The 23413-nt window shown below is 38.0% G+C and overlaps 2 protein-coding genes across 3 annotated transcripts in view; one reads left to right on the top strand and one right to left on the bottom strand.

The window, feature by feature from the left end:
* The window catches only part of LOC131781145 (uncharacterized), a 93083-nt gene that overhangs the window by 50535 nt on the left and 19135 nt on the right, over positions 1 to 23413 (bottom strand). The window lies entirely within an intron of this gene.
* Positions 15837 to 20813, top strand: LOC131797870 (uncharacterized). Its single transcript, XM_066166498.1, has 5 exons — positions 15837 to 16194; positions 16276 to 16425; positions 17015 to 17137; positions 19390 to 19697; positions 20262 to 20813. Exons 1-5 carry the CDS (start codon positions 15837 to 15839, stop codon positions 20397 to 20399), a joined length of 1077 nt encoding a protein of 358 aa, XP_066022595.1. The 3' UTR covers positions 20400 to 20813.

The following is a 23413-nucleotide window of genomic DNA, read 5'->3' as shown; positions in this document are numbered from 1 at the left end:
AAAGACTATCCTGCTTCTTTCAAGTTGCAGTCTCACCCCAGCCAATGATGGGCATTCTGCGCCGGGAAAAATGGGGCGAAGAATTTTGCTCTCCGCAGCAGCTCTTCACTCGAAACTGCTGACAAATAGCGTAACACATCATATAATTTCAATCATCGATGAGTGTGTTCTAAATTTTCACAAGTGTAGCGAGTATGCCAGTTTCACCAATACCGAGGGATCTTACAAGTGCTCTTGCAATCCTGAATTCAGCGGGGATGGCGTTAAGGATAATAACTGTTAGATAAATATCAAGAAGTTTCTAGCATGCTTAGTCATGCTTGCATGCATACCATGGAACTTTCTAGAACATTCTATTATGTCACGTAGTCATGATGTAATACTACCAAAATAGTTGTGTTGTAAGCTACCGGGATGTTCTAGAATACTTTATAAATGTTTATAAGGACTCATTCGTGTCGTAATAGTAGTTGCTGCTGTCGAGAGTTATCAAGTTACTGTGAAAGATTGTTTATTTTGAGGAACTTTGGAAACAACTGCGATATAGACTGTAGTGGGCTTAAGTGAGGTTTATTTTTGTACTGTTTTTAGGAACAGCTACTATTAAAAGCATCACAAGTTTTGTTAATAAATTAGTTAGTTTGTAGGATTGTGGAGTTCTTTCTCTCGGTCAGATTATACCGCAATAATATTGATAACTGCAAAGCATGATCTTGTTAAACAGAAAAATTACACGTGCATTCCTCACTCCCTAAAAACACCCATTAGCCCCGTGAATAATTCTAGTCGTGACAAAAAAATTCATATACTTTCGTTATATTGACTCATTCCCTTCTCATAATTATTCTTTATCGCTATACCTGAAACACAGTCCTTATTTGATTTCAGACATTGACGAATGTTCTAAAAACAGTCATAACTGCTGCTACTCAACTGCCACTTGCACCAATACCAATGGATCATTCAAGTGCATTTGTAAACCTGGATTCAGTGGTGATGAACACAACTGCACAGGTACTGAACGGTATTTAGAGCATGATAATTTGTCATTTCATCACAATAAAACCTACGCAACTGGCCGAAGTAGAGTCATTGTATATACTAACCTGTTATTATTAAAAATGTGATAGTCATATAGTGGAGCCCTCTCTCCCCTTTTCCTAATCAGCTTAGGTGTTCGTAATCATGATCATGAGCACGGTGTGTTGATTCCAATTTAGACATCGATGAATGTGCCAACGATACCCACAACTGCAGCAGGGACAATGCCACTTGCACAAATACCGCTGGGTCGTTCAACTGTTCTTGTAATGCTGGATTTATTGGAGATGGACACATCTGCCAGGGTAAAATCTTACGCATCACATCTTACACCACCTAACCTCTATGACGTTTGCATAACCGCAGACGTTTGACCACTATGTTAACATTGTATATCACGAATTTTTGTACACATTATTGGTTTCATTTCAGACATCGGCAGAGATGCTGAGAATACCTCCAACAATAGCAATGAAAACGCTATTTGCGAAAATTCCGGTGGATCTTCGAAGTGTATATGTAAACCTGGATTCAGTGGAGATGGACACAATTGTACAGGTAATAAATTTTCTTCAGGCCATATCAGTCATTAATGAAGGCAGTACAAATAATGACCTGATATTCTTGTTGTTACGATAATAAAAGAACCCTATAAAATCTTGGTAGAAGTCGCGTTTGATAATCCAGATAATACTTAACTCTTTTTATTCCATTGCATATACAATTATTGTCGGTTAAACTTGATCAGCAGGCGTTGTTGTCGTTTTGACCAGTTTTTTATTTCATTATTTTAATTTAGATATATATATATATATATTTTTTTTTTTTAATTCTCGCCCTACAATTATGGTGGCACTCATCATTGTGTTGATTTCATAGCAGACATTGATGAGTGTGCTCAGAATACCCACAACTGCAGTAGGGACAATTCCACTTGTACAAATACAGAGGGATTGTTCAACTGCTCTTGTGATCCTGGATTCATCGGGAATGGATACAACTGTGCAGGTGTGAGAATTGTTTAAAGTATGTTTGCTTTCCCGTTTCAGCAAGTAAACATACATGGCCTGACCTTCTTGTCCACAATTAATTTAAAAGAGCCCTACTCTTTTTGATTTCTTATAAGACACAACATCTGATAAAGCTAATTATGACTTATGTTTTTCAATTTTTTTTGACTGATCAAATTGTCTTTACTAAAATTTTTGCATTGTGTATTGAAGCCTCCTTACTTGTATGAGATTAGGTACAATCAGGTGATTTCATTGCAGACATCGATGAATGCGCTACAAGTACCCACAACTGCAGCAGGGACTATGCCACTTGTACAAATACCAAGGGATCGTTCAGCTGCTCTTGTAGTCCTGGATTCACCAGAGATGGACACAACTGTAAAGGTGATGAAAATTATCAAACCATGGTGTTCAGTAGTATCAGCACATTATACATTCAGATCTACTAATATAAATGATGACATAATTAATGACCTGAGATTCTAGACACTCGATTGACAGGCGTGACTGTCATTCCCACAATGCAAACTGGAGACCTACCCCAGCCCCAATTCCCCTTCAGCCCGGTTACTCATCATCATGACCATGGTAGGTTCTGTTGATCTCATATAAGACATCGATGAATGTGCTAGAGATACCCACAACTGTAGCAGAAACAATGCTACATGCACAAATACCGAAGGATCGTTCAACTGCTCCTGTAAGCAGGGATTCACTGGAAATGGACACAAATGCGAAGGTAGAATTCTCGAAACATCGTATTGTTAAACCATCTTAAGCTCCGTCAATTTTTATCGGCTTGCTTTTTTGATTGTTTCTACTGACGGATAGCCTCACATACGCTTCATATTTACATAATTATCTTTTTGTCATAAGACAACGTCAATGTTTTTGGGTTTCTTTGATAGGAACATCGGTTCTATGATCCTAGTTGTGAATTCCTTTTACCCATCGCTCTGCCTGGATTAACTGCCGCAACCATTATCACCTAGGATGAATATAGTCTCGGGGATAAAATCCGTAGGAGGAAAGACCTCATTTGTTCCTTAAGGGTGCAAATCAAACGTTTGTTTACTGGACGACAGACTGATTTCGATGATGATTTGAGAGTTGTCCATCAAATCGAGGTATGTCTCGGGCAAAAAAAAAAGCTTCCATTAACTTTTGGATAGCCTCCGTTAACGTCAAACTTTCTTAAAGGATCCTACTCAACCACGCCCCTTTCTTTGTTTACATACGGGTAATTGCGGAGAAAGTCGTTCATACTACATTCAATTGCTGGCCCGTCGACACTTTTTACCAGCGGTATTAAGAAAGGATTCGCAAAAGGAGAAGCGTTTTGCAGCAACCTAAGAACAAATCCGACGCGCTCCACATTTATTGAAAACACATAGAGCTTGAAAATACGCTTAAAAGGAATATAGGATACCTGAAAAAGTTCTGGAGAAATATATAACTGGAGTTATCTGCTCCAGTAGAGAAGGATCACTCAAAAACAAATAAAACAGGACAAAGAAGAAAATATTGCTTTAGTTAACCACGAAAACATACTGATGCGTAAATGGCCCCTTATTCAAACCAACGCTTTTATTCGCAAAGGAAAGTCATTACATGATATCTTGGTCAAAACTAATCTTTAAAGAGAGAAGTTTAAAAACGCTTGCGGATGGTAAGAGTGTCACGAATCGAGCAGGTTTCTCAATACTTTAAGTTTTAACTGGTCACTTGCCTCTTGTGACCTACACCTCGCGCGACATCCACGCTTTAATGGGGCCCAATCGCTGCAAATTGGCTATTACTTAGACCTTCGATGTTAGGATCAACCATTCTGTCGTTAAGCAGGTTGTTTTTTTTTCGTCTGCTCCGCGGCTTTAGCCTCCCACGTGGAGAAACGCGAGATGCCGTGTAGTAGTAGTATTTGCTGCTGTCGGGAGTTACCAAGTTACTGTGGAAGATCGTTCACTTCGAGGAACTTTGGAGACAATTGTGATGTAGGCTGTATTGGGCTTAAGTGCGGTTTATTATTGTATTTCCTTTAGAGAACGCTGCTCATCAACAACATTACAGGTTTTTTTACAAAAGTAGTTGAGTTTGTAGGATTGTAGTTTTAATTCTGTCGGTTGTCTGATCTTGTGTAACAGAAAAATTACACGTGCATTCCTTACTCCCTAAAAACGCCCATTAGCCCCATGTATAATTCTAGTCGTGACAAAAAAATTCATAAACTTTCGTTATATATACTCATCCCTTTCTTAGTGTTTCTCCTTATTGCTGTACCTGAAACACAGTCCTTATTTGATTTCAGACATTGACGAGTGTTCTAAAAACAGCCATAACTGCAGCTACACAACTGCTACTTGCACCAATACCAATGGATCATTCAAGTGCATTTGTAAACCTGGATTCAGTGGTGATGGACACAACTGCACAGGTACTGAACACTATTTAGAGCATGATAATTTGTCATTTCACCACAATAAAACCTACGCAACTGGCTGAAGAAGAGTCATTGTATATACTAACCTGTTATTATTAAGAACATGATGGTCATATAGCGGAGCCCTGTCTCCCCTTTTCCCATTCAGCTAAGGTATTCGTAAAAATGATCATGAGCACGGTGTGTTGATTCCAATTCAGACATCGATGAATGTGCTAACAATACCCCCAACTGCAGCAGGGACAATGCCACTTGTACAAAGACTGCGGGATCGTTCAACTGTTCTTGTAATTCTAGATTTATTAGAGATGGACACATCTGCCAGGGTAAAATCTTACACATCACATCTTACGCCACCTAGCCTTTATGACGTTTGCAAAAAAAAAATTAAGATCTGCTGACATAAAATAGGACATGCTCAATGACCTGAGATTCTAGACACTGGACTAACAGGCGCGACTGTCATTTTCACGATGCAAATTGGAGACCTACCCCAGCCCCTATTCCCCTTTTGCCCGGCTACTCATCATCATGATCATTGTACGTTCTGTTGATGTCATTTTAGACATCGATGAATGCACTGTAGATACCCACAACTGTAGCAGTAACAGTGCTACATGCCCAAATACCGAGGGATCGCTCAACTGCTACTGTAAGCAGGGATTCATTAGAAATGGACACAAATGCCAAGAAAGAATTCTCGAAATATCGTATTATCTAACAACATTCTATGTGTGAATCTTCTCGAAGCTCCGTGAATTTAAATCGGCTTACTTCTTTGCCTGTTTCCACTGACAAATAGCCTGGCATATCCTTTATATACACTTATCTTTTCGTCATAGAACAAGTTCAAATTTTTAGGTTTCTTCGCTAGGAATATAGGTTCTATGATCCTAGTTCCAATATACCTTTACCCGCCGGTATTCGGTATTTGAATCTCTAGAGACAAACATTGATGTTTAGAAATGAAGCGCACCTGCCTTTCCAATTACTAATTTCTGAGATCAAATTCCTCGTTTTAAGTTTTAACGGCTTGAATTGACGGGTAACGTAGCCGCGTGAGGCCGAAAGGCGCCTTGAGTGGTCAAAAAATTGCGTAGTAAGGATTTTAACGAAGCAAAAGAAACCTTTAACTGGCAATTGATGCAAAACCGAGGTTATCTTCTCTATAACCTAGCATTCCATGCCGTATTTACAAACCTTGGTGCGAAGGGAAGTCATGGTCCATCAGCGTCAGATAATCCCTACGCAGGTCAGGATCATTACGGACAAGTTACGATAATTAACGGTATTCAACAGTGGACCGTGCCGTACACTGGTTATTACAGAATAGAAGCCATAGGAGCGGCGGGAGGGTGTGATGATCGGCCCCCTTACAGTCCTCAGCGCGGAGGCAGAGGAGCAAAAATGATAGGAAAATTCCGCTTGAATATGAGTGAAGTCATACAAGTGCTTGTTGGCCAAGAAGGAGTGAGCAATATTAAAGCATGGGGTTCAGGAGGCGGTGGAGGTACATTTGTAGTGAGTGGAAATTCCACGCCATTGATAATAGCTGGAGGTGGAGGAGGCGGGCTTAAAGATAAGAAGAGACTTGGAAGATGCAATGCCAACACAAACAGAACAGGGAATGCTGCCTATAAAGGTAAAGTTTGGGTACCCATATCACTTATCGAAAAAGCTCACACAAATATTTCCTCGTTAGTTTCTGCCGTCAAAAGTTATGAAAAGATAATCATTATAGGTTATTATGAAATATTTGCGATACGTGCCCACTTATTGACAAACTGGTGAATTTACATTATAGTATATAAACACAGTGGTGATGTCACGCTCTTTGTGCTTTCAAACACATTTGAAAATATTTCAAACTCAAAGCTTTTGCAGTACTCGCAAAGCAGTTTCAAGTACCATAAAAAAATTTTAGAGTCGATAGGTTTCCACGTTTTGGCTTTCAAACGTTTCATAACACGTAATTTTCTCTGAAAATTTCTCGGCGTAAAAAATTTCTTTCACATAACTATGATATTCGTTAACTTCTTTCCTTCAGAGTGGGACAGGAAAGTTTACTAACTAGTAAAACTTCACAAAGCAATATGAGCAATTCAGCTTCTCAGCCATGATCTCCAGCTGACAAATAGGTTTCCGTCGAAAGTTTTCGTTACTTTCAAAAGCGATTAGCCGCAGTGACATTTATTTTCCTTGAATTTCTTTTCCTTATATAATTAATTAAGGAATCGTATATTTTTTTTTTAACATTTTGCGATTTTTCTGTCAGATTTTAGGAGGATTTAAGACTGAAATCGTCTCATTCACAGGGTGCTGGCGCTTGGCACAAGTTTCAATTTGACTTTGATTTACTATAACACGAATTTTGATCGGTTTGTGTGTTGTTAGATGCACCAATTGAGTGGCTAGTAGGAAATACTGTCGTCCAGTGTGATAACACGTACTACGAAAATCTACGTCAATTCAGGAGAAAATAAACAACATTTGTGTTTATTGGTCACGTTATTAGACAGATATATTATAAAAGCAATGTAGAACTTTTTCCCATTTTTACATAACCTCATCTTATACTTGAGAGGTTGAGAAAAATTCTCGAAATGTGTTATTGACGGAATAGGTGCCACAGCGGTGAAGTTCACCGAATTAAAATTCGCAGTTCGATCTTAGCCCTGGGTTTGAGTGGATTAATCAATAAGTAGTCGCGCGCCTCACCAGATGAAGGTAGCGACTTCCACTTGAATATAAATGTTTCCGTTCTTCAATTGGTAAGCTTAATATATAATAAACAACTTATGACCTTGCTTGTTCGGGTGCTTCAGTAGAATTTCATAGAATGGCCCGGCCGTATTGACTTCGCTATCGATGGGAGCCTCAGTTTCAGATCTTCCCGTAACGACCTCACTCTTATTCACCTACCTGTTGCTATCCACTTACGAGCAGCCGAAGGGACAAAATCGCGCGACAAGCGTTAATTTTCAAAATTTTTCTGATATATCGACAGAAATAACTATTTTGTTCGTTTATTTCTTTGTACTATAAACTAAAACAATCATTTACCTCAGTATTGAATGATTTCTAAAATCTACTGCCGACGAATCAGAGACCAATATAATATGAATAAAATATCTGCGAAACTTAACAGGTAATTAGTGCAATTTAAATAAAACTGGTGAGGTTTTGCAAAACTCGGGTGCCTACAAAAATAAGTCTAGGAGCCGAACCTTGCACACGCTGAAGCTTTCATAAATAAGAGTTCGGCGATCTGTAATGCAGAGCATTACAATAATTGATTTCGCTGATAGCAAATGCAGGAATGAGAGTCTTCGTTAAATCTCCTTTAAATTATTTTCTAATTTCACTGTCGTGAAATAATTAGTAAATATGCTGTATTGCAAATCTGTTATACCAATCTGGACGAAGACGCAATAATTCCAGAGAACAAGAACCTAGATTCCTGGCGACTTTTGACGCAATAAAGGGATGTGGGTTTGATACGAGCTTTATGAAGGATGTGAAGTATGCATACGAGTAGAAAGGAATAGCTTGTTTGCTAGTCACTTTAGGGAGAGAAATTGCGCAAAATTGCACAAAATAATTTCTGGCATTGTTTCACTGAAACATCATGTTCCTTAAGGATGAAGCGAACAATGAGAATAATGTCGACGAGAAACTTAAATAACAACAGAAATAAGATAGACCGACAGCGTGTTCGATACGAGCACTGAGATAGATGTATCACAATGATGTTTTGCTTGTTTGTTTTATTTATTATAGGTGGCGAAGGTGGCGGAGGTGGAGGAGGTGGCGAAGGTGGCGGAGGTGGAGGAGGTGGCGGAGGTGGAGGAGGTGGCGGAGGTGGCGGAGGTGGAGGAGGTGGCGGAGGTGGCGGAGGTGGCGGAGGTGGATTTTACTGCAGTGGTGCTGGAGATGGAGATAGCGGTGGTAAGGGCTTTCTAGAGGGCGGATCGGGCGGACAAGTTTTGTCCGATTTTTCAATGGCGGGATTTGGTGGATTTGGTGGATTTGGTGGTGGTGGTGGTGGGGCCCAGTCACCTTCTGGGCATGGGGGAGGTGGTGGCGGAGGTTACTCCGGTGGAAGTGGTGGAAAGAATTCCTGTGGTGGTGGGGGAAGATCTTATAATGTCGGGAGCAATCAACGAAATAACTTGCGTAGCTGGACATCTTCTGGTCATGGTATGGTAGATATTACGTTTTTGGGGAATCATTAAACAAAATGCCAGCATAAGGCAATCGGTGTTTTAAATCAAATATGCTCCTACAATTGACGTATTACATTACTTAAATCACTTATGTCGTAAAGCACATCTCCATAGCCACTAAAAAACCGTGATCAAGCTGCCTTTCGACCTTTAGGTGTAGTTGGTTGGTCTCATTTAATTTCTCAAAGGAGATGTGTGCTCCAGAAACCGCATGACTGTTATCACCACCATTATTTGACGTGTTCTGACATTTCAGAGAGTAACCAAAATTTTCGAAAATGGTGTTCAAATGTGTAAAGAATTCCATTTTCTTAGAAGACTTAGTAATTTAGCCACACATTAACCTGCATACTTTTCGTTGAGCTTGTTACTGAAATGGCAGCTGAAGAACTCGTTCATTTCACAAAAGTACTTTTCACATGATGAATATTTATTTCCTTAGGGACAAGATTTTAGGCGTAAGTAGGTGAAATGATCTGGGGCAACGGATAGTGATAGAAACCAGAACGCCTCATGCGATACGAAGAAACAAATAAGTGTTTTAGGAGAAAAAAATTATAAGGACTCCGATAAATCTTCTTGAGAATCTTTTGAAATCAACTTATTCGGACAGAGTTGGCTGTGTAATAAACATTTTTCCGATCAATTTGTCACTATTAGGATGGTGCTGGGCTTTAGAAACAAATAGAAGTACCTTTAAAAAAATGTGTATATTTCATTAGTTTATATTGTTTAGCGTTCTGGTTTCTATCACTATCCATTTTGGTTATTTGCATTATTTAAAATTGATATCAAGTATGTAAGATATTATTTACTGTTTCGAGTGTGAGTAAGCCTTAACCTTCTTTGCGGCAGTAGTGGCCGCACATTCGTGTTTCCGACCACTGTGATAAGACTATATAAGAAAAATTTCAATGTTTTCGGTAAGGTAGAGTACTTGAGAGAAACTGTTGTAATTCCACAGTTTGAAAGTGTTTTGATACAATGTTGTACATCGACCATTTGAGCTAAGTTAAAAATACTATTTAATGTACAACACAGTACAGTTGTGGTTGCGATCAAGTATAGTTTTAATGGATATTTATGTTAATGAGGCTCATTTCATCCGTCACTCGACTGATAAAAAGTGACTCAGTATGGTTTATAAACGACGAAATGATTTTGAGACTCATTACAGTTAGATGATTGGCCCAAACTGGTTATGTTGTGGCCATTTGTACAATATCATATTGATGTAATGTAATTTCAATTATACAAAGCAGTTAGAGTAAGTCATCACAAGTCTGAACATCATTGGACAATAACGAATGAGTGACAGCTTTCATTCTAACTTGATATTATTAAAAATGTAATGTACTGCCGTTTTTTGAAAAGGCGTAGCAATGACATTAAGATTTTGTCACTCGTAATTGAAATACTGCAAATTTCTCTCAAGTTAACACTTTTGGACAAACAAGTTTGTGTGACGACTACTTTTTAGGGTTAGTAATGTAAATTATGATGTCATTTGAGCATAAACAAGATGCCCGTCATTTCTAGTTAGGATGATGAACGTTCCAATAAAACATGTTTGCCAACTACGTTTTGTTATAAATTCATTTTCGTCCTAGTTCATCTAGTATTTGTCAAAATCCTTCTAAAACTGATGCTCAAGAAACATAATACTACAACTTAAGAAAACTTTTTTCCTAATGTTTCCAACTTTTGTCGTTCCTAGCCTTCAAAGGTCCACTTTGCCGAAGTCTTGGGTAATGATATAAAAAATTCGCCCCCCTTCCCAACCAGGTCGCCCCATCAAACATAACAAATTCACCAGTTCGCTGGTTTACCATTTCAACTCCTTTCCCTCTTACAAAAGTTTTTTTTTCTTACGAAATATCAATAACTTCTACAAACATGAATATTTCGTGCTCCCACTAGACTGCTTAAATTTACTAGCATACTAAGTGGCTTTAAAACTCCGGCTTTGATTAACATTAAGATTATAAAATTACACAAATAGTCGATTATATGCCTGAAATAAACAACTAATTTTACAGCAACAATAAGCTGATTTCATAAGTGAGAGTCGGAAAATGCTGCGTGTTGTCATGTTGATCAAAATGGATTTAGGTGTCCTCAGAAAAGAAATACGTTTTGCCATAAGGAAATCAGATGAATGATTTTGATGGTGAACTCCTAAAAATGGGGATGACCTCGTTATCTTTGATGGGGCAAATTGCTCGAGGCGGGAGGCGAACTAGTTATATAGGGAAAAACATGCTATTGGGCGAAATATCCAGACAGCTTTTGCATGGAAATGACAAGGACGCATCCAAACCAGTCGCTAGACACTTTAATGTTCCTTATCATTCTAAACAGCATATGGCAGTTTGCGGCCTTTCCCTACATCTAGGCAGTTCGGAAAGCCGTAAAACACTAGGACAAAAATTTATATTCCAAATCGGCACCCTTACGGCTTTTCATTCAACTAATTTATTCCTGTTTTCTCGTCACCACATTCCCACCAATGGCGTAGCTCCACTTTCTACATATAAATCCACACACAACCCACAATTCCTCTAATCGCTCTGACGAAGGGCTAACGCTCCAAACGTCAGCTTTTTTACCCTTTACGGTGGCTAATTTACGTTTTCAACCCAGTTGTTAACACTAAATTACCTGCTATACTCTCCCACCGACGCAGCACCACAGTTTCTTTAGAAACTTGCCCCCCTATTATCCGAATTTGTTTTTACAGTCCGCTTTAAACATTTTATATAACTTATAGAAGGTATTAATGTAATTTAGCAGATGAGGCACAGCTGAATACATATGCACTCTAAAGTCCAAAGACGTTTCCTTTTGAATTTAGTTCGTTTATTATATCAAACTCTCTTAGCAAAACCTAAAACAAAACGACAATTGTCTGCGTCCGAAAAAATTATCAGTCGCCTTCGGCTTTCAGGGATATATCTAAGAAAGTCGAATTGTCTTCTTTCCATAGTTTATATCTAGTGTATTGGCAATATGTTTTTCTCTGGGAGATTATTTCGATCGCTGCGCAAGTAATTTCAACAAGTGTTCCTCAACATGAGTATGCAAGTCGAAGGTTCTGATAAAAAGCTGCGCACACTGGGTCCAGATTGAGTGGGATGACTTACTGAATTTATTTTGACTACTCGCTCTAAGCAACTTTTTTACGTCAATATAGATTACCTTTACATGCCAACGCAGTAACGTTTTGCACTTTACTTCCTGTAATCTTCTATTAGGCAACTTGAGAATGACAGCATGTTTTTCCTCCTTTTTACTTTCTTTCTTTTTTTCCTTTTGGTTCCTTTCTCACAGTTCTCCTTATAATCGAGATTTTTCAGGCCTGAGGAACATCCACACCACTAACATGGATAATAAAGGAGACGCCAAGAATAAAGAAGCATAGCATATTATGAACACCTTCATCGAGGGTGTGGATGTTCTTTAGTTAGTTATCATGCATTTGTGTTTTTAACCTGATTTTCATTGGCTACGAGCACACCGCTACCAATGGGGGATCAATAGAATACTACAGAGAGACAATCTGACAGATTTCTATCTCCCCCTCCCCCTTAAACTTTCTAAAAATGTTCATAAATATCCTTGCTTGAACAAAACGATGAAAAAGTTTTATTTGACTTCATCCATCTGTGGGAATCTTTCTTTAACAATATCCTTTGGTATAATGATCGCAGACTGTTTCGTTTCATTGAAAAATAAAAACATTTAGGTGGTGACTTTAAGTATGACGTTTGCGACTTTACGCGACAAAAATTAATTCTAATACTTCTCACTTTTATAATATTCCCAAATCAACTCTGTTCTAAATCACAATACTTTTTCCAATAATTGGCGGCTGTTATGTAACTTACGCTTAAGACCTGAGAGCTCTTTACTCGCATCATGTTACCGTATTATTTCGCCGCTGTCTTTTACCTACAACTAGAAACTCTAAATTTACGAGCACTCCAGTTCGTTCCAAAATTTTTTCACAGAAGGAGGATGGTTTGACATTTTGTCAAGAGTATAATTAAAATGATAAGTATAAATGATGTAAATAGAATTAGAAAAATGAAAAATTTGTATGAATATCTCAACATTTTGATTCAATTCCAAGGAAAGGTGTTAGGTAAAGTTATATCGTCGCAAACATCTCAGTAACTTGGTCGACTTGCGTATCGATGACCGAGATGGACTGATATTAATTCATTTTCCAACTTCAGGGTTTGAAATCTGCCAGTTGGACATGGATCTTTGTCAGTGGCATATTAATAATTAAGATTAAATGAATAATTAAGCAGCGTTGCTATTTGGGTAAACAATACTGATTTGTAGATGTCACTATCAAAGGCCCCAACTTATGACCCACTGCGCTTTGCAAGATATTGCACAGAACTGAACTTGACCTGAAAGCTGTAAATATCCTTCGAAGTCAAAGGGATTCTGCATATCAAGTTTGTTGAAAAGGGGCTCTTAAAGTTTTATTTTCCTCTATTGCTCAACAAAATATGGATTTATATCGCCTAAAGAATCTGTTTGAGACTTGTTGATTAACAATTTTCCTCCTCGAATTTCCCCTATTTTGTGATGCTAAACGTTTTCTGTGTGTTCAAAGCCTCGACAACGGCGCAGCTTTAAAATGAAGTTCAAGATAATTCTAAAAAAGTAAAGCTAAAACTATTCAAACACAGAAGAAATTAGGACTGAATAATTAAACAAGACGTGGTGTTTCGCACTGAAATGTAACAACTTTAATTCTGAGCCGAACAAACGTAATACAAATATCTTACAGTTGATTTCTCTCCTGGACAAAGTTATTGACAGTTTCCACTAGAGAGGGCATCACATTGCTTGGAAAGAAACAAGGTGTATACAAGGTATGCAAAGTTCAAAATTCACATATTTTGAATATTTAATTTCAAGACAGTAGAGGTAAATATTCCACTTGACCGATAATATTTGTTCTCTCTCTTTGTTCAACGTTTAATATTCCTATTGTATATAATACATATATACATATATATATAAATGTACACCAGTTAGAAGAATTTTTTAGTTCTTTTGAGGAGGTCCCGTTTTCCTGTACGTTGTTCCACTGGTGTGCGGTTTCAGGGGGCGGGATAATCTCCAGGCGTGGCGCCAGTTGTTTGCGAACCTTTATGAGCTAAAATCTCGCCTTTGGTTTCGGGAGGAATACAACCAAAAGAAATTCTATAGAAGAACCCTCGGTCGTTTCACGCCTTGCTGGCTCCCGACACTTCCTTAAAAAAAAAAAAACGCTTAAATTATATTTTTATCGTAAACTGCAGTCATTAAGCTTTCTTCTGATGTATAGTTTGCTAGGATTTTAGTGAAACTAGCGCGCGTTCTAATTTTTTTCGCAAAGGACACCCGCGAAGGTAGGAAGTAACCTTAAACCGATTTTTTATCAATCTAAACTACATCGTACCAGCTCGTCAGGAGAAGATAATGGCGACGTGTGGAATTAAAAATCAACGATTTACCCTGAGATGAAGACTTTTTTTTTCGAAGAGATGTCATATAAAGGAAACTGAACATTGTATTTCTTCCAAAGGGCAAAGGTGCTTCAGGTCTTTGTTATCTTCGTTCTTCTCAAACGAAACATTTTTCGTTAAGATTGTAAAAATAAATTTAAATTGTCTCTGGCTCTAATTTTGGTTCCCTTCTTGTTTCCCGGCGACCACAGACTGACACGGTTTTATTTAAGGCTTGAATAGCGGCATGTTGTCCCAACATCAAAATAAGCCGTTAGTCGTCCGCCGCAATCATTGAAATTTGAGTTATCACAAGGTTCTTATTTAGGACGACAATTTCACCCATTAGAAGCGCTAATGAACGTGTCTTATATATTCCTTGGTTACCAATTATATCTACAAACCACTTTTGACTTAGAACTGCGAAAACCCTAAGTTTATTGAGTCAAGTCTTCTTAATCATTTCACTAATCTAACAGTTGCTTTTTGGTTGAGCGTGAATAGACATCTAAGTGTTTGAGGACTGTGCTAGCTGCTTAATGATTAATGAGCTCTACACAACTCCTTTGAAAGAAATAAAAAATATGTAAAGAGAAGTCTAAAGCATCTAAACCATAAAATGCTTGCAGAACTTGTCCGATTTTCTAATACCCCGTTCACACCAGCAAAACATGTTTTGTTAAACTCGTTTTCATTGAATGAAAATTATAAACAGAGAACTGAAAAACTTGATTTTCCATTGGATTCAAGTACTTGCTAACTTACATTTCCAATGTGCTACATTCAAGTCAAAAATATTTGGTTAAATAGTTTCTATGAAGAAAAAAAAAATTAAACTGTGTTTAACAAAACAACTTTTAAACATGTTTAAGCTTTGGTGTGAATGGGGCATAAGTTGTCATGTTTATTTTATTTTTATTTATGATCGTATAAAAATCCCAATACTGTATCAGCACGCCCTCCCAAAGGATGGGACAGTAAAATTTTCTTTTGTTTTGTGTTTATTCTCTCTTACAGATTTGTGTAAGTCAATTATAAACATTCATCTTAGATGAATGAATATGTCAACAAAAGACAACCGTATTCCGCTGAAACATGTTCTAAGATTGTAAAAAATGACTTTTTCTGCGAAAACAAAATTTCTGTTTGACACTAGGCCAGGGCAGAGGAGAATCTCTTTTTGGCCTTAAAATGGCCTTAACTTTTAACCGTTAGGCGTAAAAGTTGGCAAATTTTAACCGTTACTGAATCGTTAAAAAAGGTAAAAATAATTCCGTAATGGTGCGCCTAAATCAAAGTTTCCAGGTAGTTGCTGTCTTAAGGCGGGCAGAAATACTTTTTAAAGGAAAGATATATCGCACTTCGAAAGTTATGATGAATTTGTCAAAAACGAAAAGAGCATGGATTGTGCGATAAACAAGTGAATTCTTTAAGTTCGCTGGATTTACAAAAAACACAGCTGTCGTCCAAACTGCATCTCGTGTCAATATCCATCCCCACTTTGACTGGTATATTTTTTCTTCCTTTTTTTTCTTTAATTCTGGTTCATTTTCAACCATGATTGAAAAAATTTCGCATTATAGTTCTTTCTCCCACCCAAATCACCCAAATGTCAGTCTATGAAATTTCTCTTACAGAAAAGGATGAGCCGATGCTAATGACGATGCGATTCTGCATTGTAATTGTACTGTGCATGTGCTACGTGTACGAAGTTTTTGCTCAACAGTGCAAGGAGGATGAGCATGCCATTTCCGGTATGATGCTTCGAGGACACACCTTCACGACAATGAGATCATCGATTGCATTTGAATGCCATCAGGCATGTTACAATGATTTCAGATGTCACAGCTTCAACTACGTCATTTCAGAGGAAGTATGTGAACTAAACAACCGGACTAAGGAAGCCAGACCAGAGAACTTCGTGCCAAATTTTGAGAGATATTATGTTAGGAGTAATAAGAAAAGAGGTGAGATTGAACGAGAAGTAGCCTTAGTGTTGGTGTTCATTGAAGGGATTTGAACCTGATACAACTATTCTCTGTCTTCAGTTCCTCTTGGCTCCGTTCCTGAATTTCCAGCGGAAACGTGTAAAGAGATAAAAGCAAGCGAAGAGGGGAAAGCGACCAGTGGCAGTTATTGGCTTGATTCCATTATAAAGGGAAAAACACTTCTTGTTCCTTGCGATATGGAAACAGCGGGTAAGAAAACTCGATTGCTGGTATTTGTTGACATCAGTGTAATAAAACTTGATAAAGCACTTTATTATTTTGGTAAAGTAGATCCATGTCAAGTTGTTTTATCCTACAAAATTTGATCCCTTTCAATGAGATCCTAATCCCAACTACCAAAAATGGGAGAAACATCATCAAAAATCTTCCATTCCTCGTTTTCGCTTAAATTTACTTATTTGATTAATTATTTATCCGCTTATTAATTTGTCTATGTACTGGAAGTTTTTGATATTTCATCTAAAAATATGATAAATATAGTAGAGTAGCTATTGTGCACGATTATGTTATTTACCAGGAGCCCATTAAGTAATGGGCTCCTGTATTTACCAAAAACTAACGGTCTAAAATTTCCAGGAACTTTTACCCCACCTTATTGTTTTTATGTGGGCAACCTTTGATTTCAGTGGTTAGGAAATACTTCCGCATTCAGACTCATGAGAGTACACCGTGAAAACGAGGTTTGGGGGTGAGAGTGGATATTCTGACGTAAACATGCACAGGGCCTATTATCAATTAGTTTCAAATTTGTAAAGTATATCCAATTATTTGTTGCTAGATGCTGATGAATGCAAAGCCTCGTTACCTGTCTGTAACACAAATGCCATTTGCCAGAATACCCTTGATTCGTATATTTGTGCTTGCAAACCTGGAGTTATTGCAGATGGGAGAACTTGCACTGGTAAGAGGGTTAACAGTTCGCTTTTTCTTGAAAAGTTTAAATTAATTTATAATAAAGTTCGGATATAACGCGTGTTGTCATTGGTTGGAAGAACGTGCTCTATGAGAGTATAGAGCATAGAGCTGAGCTAAAGCTGTCACGCCATCTGCCAAATTGTGCTGTGTTTGACCTTTTCCGGGACTTCTTTCTGACTTTTTTTCGTTTATTGAAAGTGAAATTTCGGAACAATCGAGCCGGCAAGTAGCAACAGACGAACCACAAAAAAGGTTTTTAAACAGGCCGGGCGCCGTAATTTACGTTATTGTAATGTGAGTAGAGACGAAAATCCTCAAGGAGAAAACGAAACGGACAGTCCGAGTTTTAGAGGTTTTCACGCTTAGTTAGATGGCAAGCTTATATACGGTAATAAAAATCAAACAGATGCAGCTAACACTCAAATAGTAAGTAAAATTTCGTGATCAAAAACAAAACAGAACAAAACAAGAATGATGAAAAATATAACCAAACTGGCATAACTGTTAAAATTCATACTAATCACGCTGAGGTCCATCGCGGCTAGCTCATCATGACGATCTTCGGTCATCGTAGTGAAGCAAGCCTCAGGAAGTACATCGGCCGCCCTTCGAGTGAAAAAATAAGAGTTTGCTCTGATACCCTTTCCGATGCGTTGAGTGAAAGGCCACATCAGTCACTGCAGCCGAGTGTCACGGTGTTGTCATCCCCAGCGATTCTTATGTTCCGGTGAATTCGGCTGTCGTTCATTCTTAAAACACTCGCCTTGAACGGTTTGTTTTCTACTTGTCATATGAAAAACTTGCGTGTTTTTATGAGCCACATTTCTGCCAAGTTTCGCAGAACATTTAAACCTTCAGAATCTGTATTAGAGACTAAAAAACTGTTTAATTCGACCTGCCGATCTATTCAAGTTTTTAAACTATTGCAGAATGCGAACTGTGATGGTTTAACATTTTTGACAGCTTTAGTCTAGTACAGCCAATCAGATTATTTGAACCATTTTAACAGGGATTCTGATTGGCTTATTGTAGCGTACTTTATGAGAGTATAGAGCATGCTGACGACACTGTTGCTCGCTTTGGAAATAAAGTTTGTTTTGAAAATTGAAAGTAATGCTTGGGAGTTTGCTTGGGGAATTTAAGGGATTCTTTATTATAAAACAAATAGAGAAGCTTTGACTGTGCTCTGTTCTGTTTTAAAGCACGCAGGAAGCGGCTAGAGCACTCAAGAAGCGGGGAGAAACACTCGACTATGTCTCGTGTTTCTTCCTACACTTCTTTCGTGCTTTAGCCGCTCCCTGCGTGCTTTACAACAGAGCACAGTCGAGGCTTCTCTGTTTGTTAAATAAAAGTGAATCACAGACCTGGACGACTTTAACCGAAAGGGCGTAAAATCTGATCATATTCCGTAGAGTAGAAAGGAAAACAATAAAAACATAGGATTAAGGAGGCTGTTTTTATTTTGACGAGTCCTGAGCACGTCTCTTTTACAACAAGAAAGAGCCGCAATTATGGACAGCGGTTTTGTTGTGGTTGGGTGTCATTAGCAAGGTGTCACAAAGTAACAGGAAATGCAACAAGCAATACAAAAGCCTTTTTCTGAGGGAATCTGTCTGGCGGTGACACAAGTTGTAATGCAAAACCAAAATAGTGCAGCTTGAATGAAGCTACGTGCACAACGTGATTAAGTACAATAGACAAAAATACGGAAAGCCTTTTTTATGTCGCCATTCGCGAGCCACGGGTAAACAAAATCCGTCTTTCAGAGAAAGCATTCACAGTGATTTTCAAAAAGGAAAATTATGTCGGATCTAACAACATTTATTGTATCTCAATTATTATGTGCGCTATGACCGATAATTTTAGCAGGCCTCTTAAAAATCACGGTACATACCCCAAAAGTAAACAGGTTTTTTTCAATTGAAACCTTCCCCCCCTATGTAAATTACCAAACGTTGCTTTTTTTCAGCTCGGATTCATGACCATCTTTGTGCCTGGGCCATAGAATCGAGCAGAAAAACAAAGTTTATAGATTGGTTTGCGGACCTCTATCCGAAGTGAGGAGTATCTACAGTTGTATAAAAAAACTGATGTTACACTTTAAGTAGCATTTACAAGGAAACCTCAAAAGAAAATGCCGTGGAATACGTAGAATACATATGTCAAAGATCTGATTACCAGCGCAACGAGCGTGTTGAAATAATATATGCAAAAGTTCTGAATTTACATTTCTTCCAGCTGTACCATCTTGCGAGGCGTTAGGAGTAGAGGATCCAAACATCGTACCTGACGCTCAAATCACTGCGAGTTCCAATTATCTCAGCTATTATCCACGCAAAGGACGGCTCAATGGAGACAGCGGTTGGTGTCAGCAGTCCTCTAAAATCACTGATAACTATATACAGGTTGATATGGGAGCAGGGCGCACAGTATGCGGAGTCGCCACACAAGGAAAGGCAAACGGATCGTTTATAAAAAGCTACAGGCTCTCGTTTTCTACTGATGGCATCAGTTGGACTGCATATAAGGAGCAAAACGTCGAAAAGGTATAACACGTGACGGTCACTTTTTAGTACGCTGTTAATTTTATCCCTTCTTTAAACATTTTCCAGTCTTAGGTTTTTTCTGTGCGCATGCGCAGGCTGAGAGAGGATTTACCGGTTAGTAATAGTTAAAATTGATGTAAGAATAATAAATAACGCTCACGATAAAGAGTAATTTCAGTGATCTCCAAAATCTGGAGTTTTTCACATTTTTTCAAATAAAAAAATATTGTCCTCTTCTCCATCGGAACATGTAGAAAAGTGGTCCGGTTCCGCTGTGTCCACAGCAACGGAAATATGAGTATATGTCATGATTCTGTCTACGTAAACACGTGTTAGCCGTCACGTTTCCACAATAGAAACACAGGTTTTAGCAACACTTCCGTGACCGGAATTTTGTTTTTTCGTCCAGTGATATCAGCGAAGGGGTTAAATGAGATCTCAATACATATCTAGAAAATAAATTATATCAGAGAGAGAGGGGGGAGGGGAAATCTCATTTAAGTAGCTTACCTCAGAATAAATTTTACCTGATGTTTAAGTGGTTTCTCCTTTTTTTCATTGCAGATCTTTGAAGCGAATTCAGACTTGAATACCATTGTAAAACATACACTGAATAACCCAGTCCAAGCAAGATACATTCGATTTTATCCGGTCACCTTTTCTGGGTACCCTTGTATGAGGATCGAAGTGTTCGTGCAATAAAGAAGAAGATCAACAACAGGGCAATTTTTCTGCATGAACCCTCCTTGGTCTTGTATAATGGAATGGTACAAGTGTTGGTGAATGCTTTAAACAGCCAGAAATGGCCTAACTGTGGAAGTATTGAAAATTTTTCAACCGTTTCTTGCGTAGTTTACGGGCCGTTTCCCGAAGGTTCCGATAACTTAACTGGCCCCGAGCTGTTCTGTTTTTATTCAAGATAGGGTTTTGAAAATTATACAATTAACATGTAAGCTACAGAAACAAAATGGACTGATTAGAGTATTAGAACCTGCTCTGCTAATCTTAAAATTCTGATTAAAAAATATTGCCACGGGTCCGTTAACGGAACTTTTGAGAAAGAGGCCCCTGGACCCGTAACGAATGTGGGCATGAAACGCAAGTCGCGTGTATTACATTGACAGTTGTTTTTTTAAGTTAATATTAAGTAAACATGAGAATTAATGTTCTTGTCATCTCAAATAAAAGATTTTTTATTAGCTTTAAAAGTTCCTCACTCAAGCCAGTAATTTATTATGATTTCTGTAAAAAACTGTCTTCCCTTGTCGTAACGAAAAAGGATCGAAAGGACAAACGAAAATATGATGTATTCGCAAGCAATGGACACAATTCTCAGTTTTAGGAATTAGAACCGGTTAGGAAAAAAAAAATGTTCTATTATGTTTCATGCCCTTGAAAATATGTATATTTTGACTCGTTTTAGTGGTTGAGATTAATTTGTTAAGAAAGTCTCAAAGATGGCTGGCAGTATAGTTTGGACGAGTGACAGAACATGTAAGCTTCTCTTGTAGCATTGAAAATACCTTAGAAATAATTTAAAACGCAAGGCTATCGCCTTTTTTGCGAAACTACCTGCTTCTCATCGATGTCAATCATTTGCCATCGGCAAGAACTTTCTTAGGACCACCATTGAAAGGACGAAGGGGAGATGTGTCAGTTAAAAAATCATGACAAGTGTTGCAATTTTCTAGAGACACATAGCCACTCAATGGTTTTCTTTAATTCAAGTCTGTCAAAATATCAACTAACTTGAAGGAGTTCGTAATGATACTTTAAGCGTCAGAGACAATCGGGCTCTTTTAAATAGAATGAAAACTCCAAAAAAAATCATGGGATACACAAAAACCCAGGGGATATACCTGTTCGAAAGGCGGGTGACACTGATCTAGGATTAAAAGTTCTGAAATCCCTTGTTTGAAAGTGTATATTATGTCAACGTTTTCAGAGGATGCCTCTTAGTTAAAATAAAAGTACTGAGGTATGAGCGGTGCTACTCAACGAAGAACAGTGAAAAGAGATGATGTTTTCCGTCTGGCCCTCTTACTTGGCCAATAAGTATATAGAAAATTCTTATACTTCGTGCAAACCATAATGATGTGGACACGATAGAGAAAGCATCAATTAGTTATCAATTACGAGGCAGTCAAGGTTATGTCAAAGCAGAAGTTCCTTATTTTCCCACACTAGAAGAGTTTTCAAATGGATGGTAGGTTTTTCAAGTAAAAAAAAGAGGAGTATGAAAGAAACCAATAAGGTTGTTCGTTTTGATTGTCGGAAAGTAAAGCGTAATAGTCTATTAAAAAGATATACGTTTGCGAAAGTCTGCAAAGAAAAAAAGAGTTCCCTGTATTCCTTATTCAAAGTACAGACCGTGCAAGTGTGTACTCAAATTATGACCTGTTAATGATATGCTACGAGATGCAGTAACAGAAAACACATCTTGTATTCACTTTTCACATGTGAGATTTTACCAAACCACAAATCGACAATGATATGAGGATTAAGAAAGAAACATATTTAATAAGCATATGAAAAACAAACAAACAAATCTGCGCGTTCATCTTCTGTCTTTGTCGTCACCACCAGACGAATCTTCCCCTACCTAAGACGAGTGTATGGAATTCATCAACAATATTTCCTTTATCACCTCTCACTTAAAGTGCTGTCCATAAGCATTCGACGCTAGCCAAATCCATCTAGGGCGCCTATGCACGTGTTAAGTGACCTATATTGATACCGTTGTATGATAGTTTCCAAGCTAATCTTCCTGATTATAGCAGGTAATTTAGTGTTAACAACTGGGTTGAAAACGTAAATTAGCCACCGTAAAGAGTAAAAAAGCTGATGTTTCGAGCGTTAGCCCTTCGCCTATCGCTCTGACTAAGGGCTAATGCTCGAAACGTCAGCTTTTGTACTCTTTACGGTGGCTAATTTACGTTTTCAACCCAGTTGTTAACACTAAATTACCTGCTATACTCTCCCACCGACGCAGCACCACAGTTTCTTTAGAAACTTACCCCTTCATTCTTTAATCTTCCTGATTGACAGCCACAGCGAATTCGAACTACTGAGTTAGATATCATATCATCAAGGAAGCTTATCAAGTTTACAAGGATACTTCACTTGTTCTTAGAAACGGTCTTCTTGGCTGTTAGCGTTTTGTCATTCTAAATAAAAAGATTCAAGATAGCAGGAGGGGGGGAGAGAAACTTGTTAGTTACCAGATAAACGCAACTTTTGAAGGACTGGTAACATGCGGATTAGGTTCGATTCTTCTAAGTGTTTTTGACCTTTTTGCTGCATCGATGATTTAAACTAAAATAGAAAATTACCAGGAGAATCAGTCATCCTTAATACCTGAAGGCTTTTTTTGAAGGAACTTCTTTATTAAAACAGAGGTTGGGACAGGAATATAAATTTACTTCATTACTCGTTACTTATAATAAATCTCGTTTCTCGCTACGAATCTCTCCGAATAAGGGTACCCCGAAACATAATCGTTATTTAGGTACTCAGGTATTGCGTAGTGGAACTTCTAAAAACACACGCGATTATAATCCTTAACTGCATGAGGAAGCAGGCGACTGCTTGTTTAGAACAATTATATTGGGCAAAATTTCATTTCATTCATAAGGTCAAAAACGCGCACGCTGATTCGCAATTTCGTAAGAGGCCATTTCAGTGTTCTTTTAGCGTCAATGAACTGAAAACCGCAC

Source organism: Pocillopora verrucosa, chromosome 5 (assembly GCF_036669915.1).
Source record: "Pocillopora verrucosa isolate sample1 chromosome 5, ASM3666991v2, whole genome shotgun sequence".
NCBI classification, from domain to species: domain Eukaryota; kingdom Metazoa; phylum Cnidaria; class Anthozoa; order Scleractinia; family Pocilloporidae; genus Pocillopora; species Pocillopora verrucosa.
Note: the sequence above shows the minus strand (reverse complement) of the source record. Positions and strands in the feature narration are given on the sequence as shown.

What these genes read in the sequence shown, in the direction of transcription:
- LOC131797870 (XM_066166498.1), top strand. Translation starts at nt 15,837, where the DNA reads ATGTCAGTCTATGAAATTTCTCTTACAGAAAAGGATGAGCCGATGCTA. An exon ending in TTGCGATATGGAAACAGCGG is followed by an intron (nt 16,426 to 17,014) that starts GTAAGAAAACTC and finishes ATTTGTTGCTAG; the next exon opens with ATGCTGATGAATGCAAAGCC. An exon ending in AGGAGCAAAACGTCGAAAAG is followed by an intron (nt 19,698 to 20,261) that starts GTATAACACGTG and finishes TTTTCATTGCAG; the next exon opens with ATCTTTGAAGCGAATTCAGA.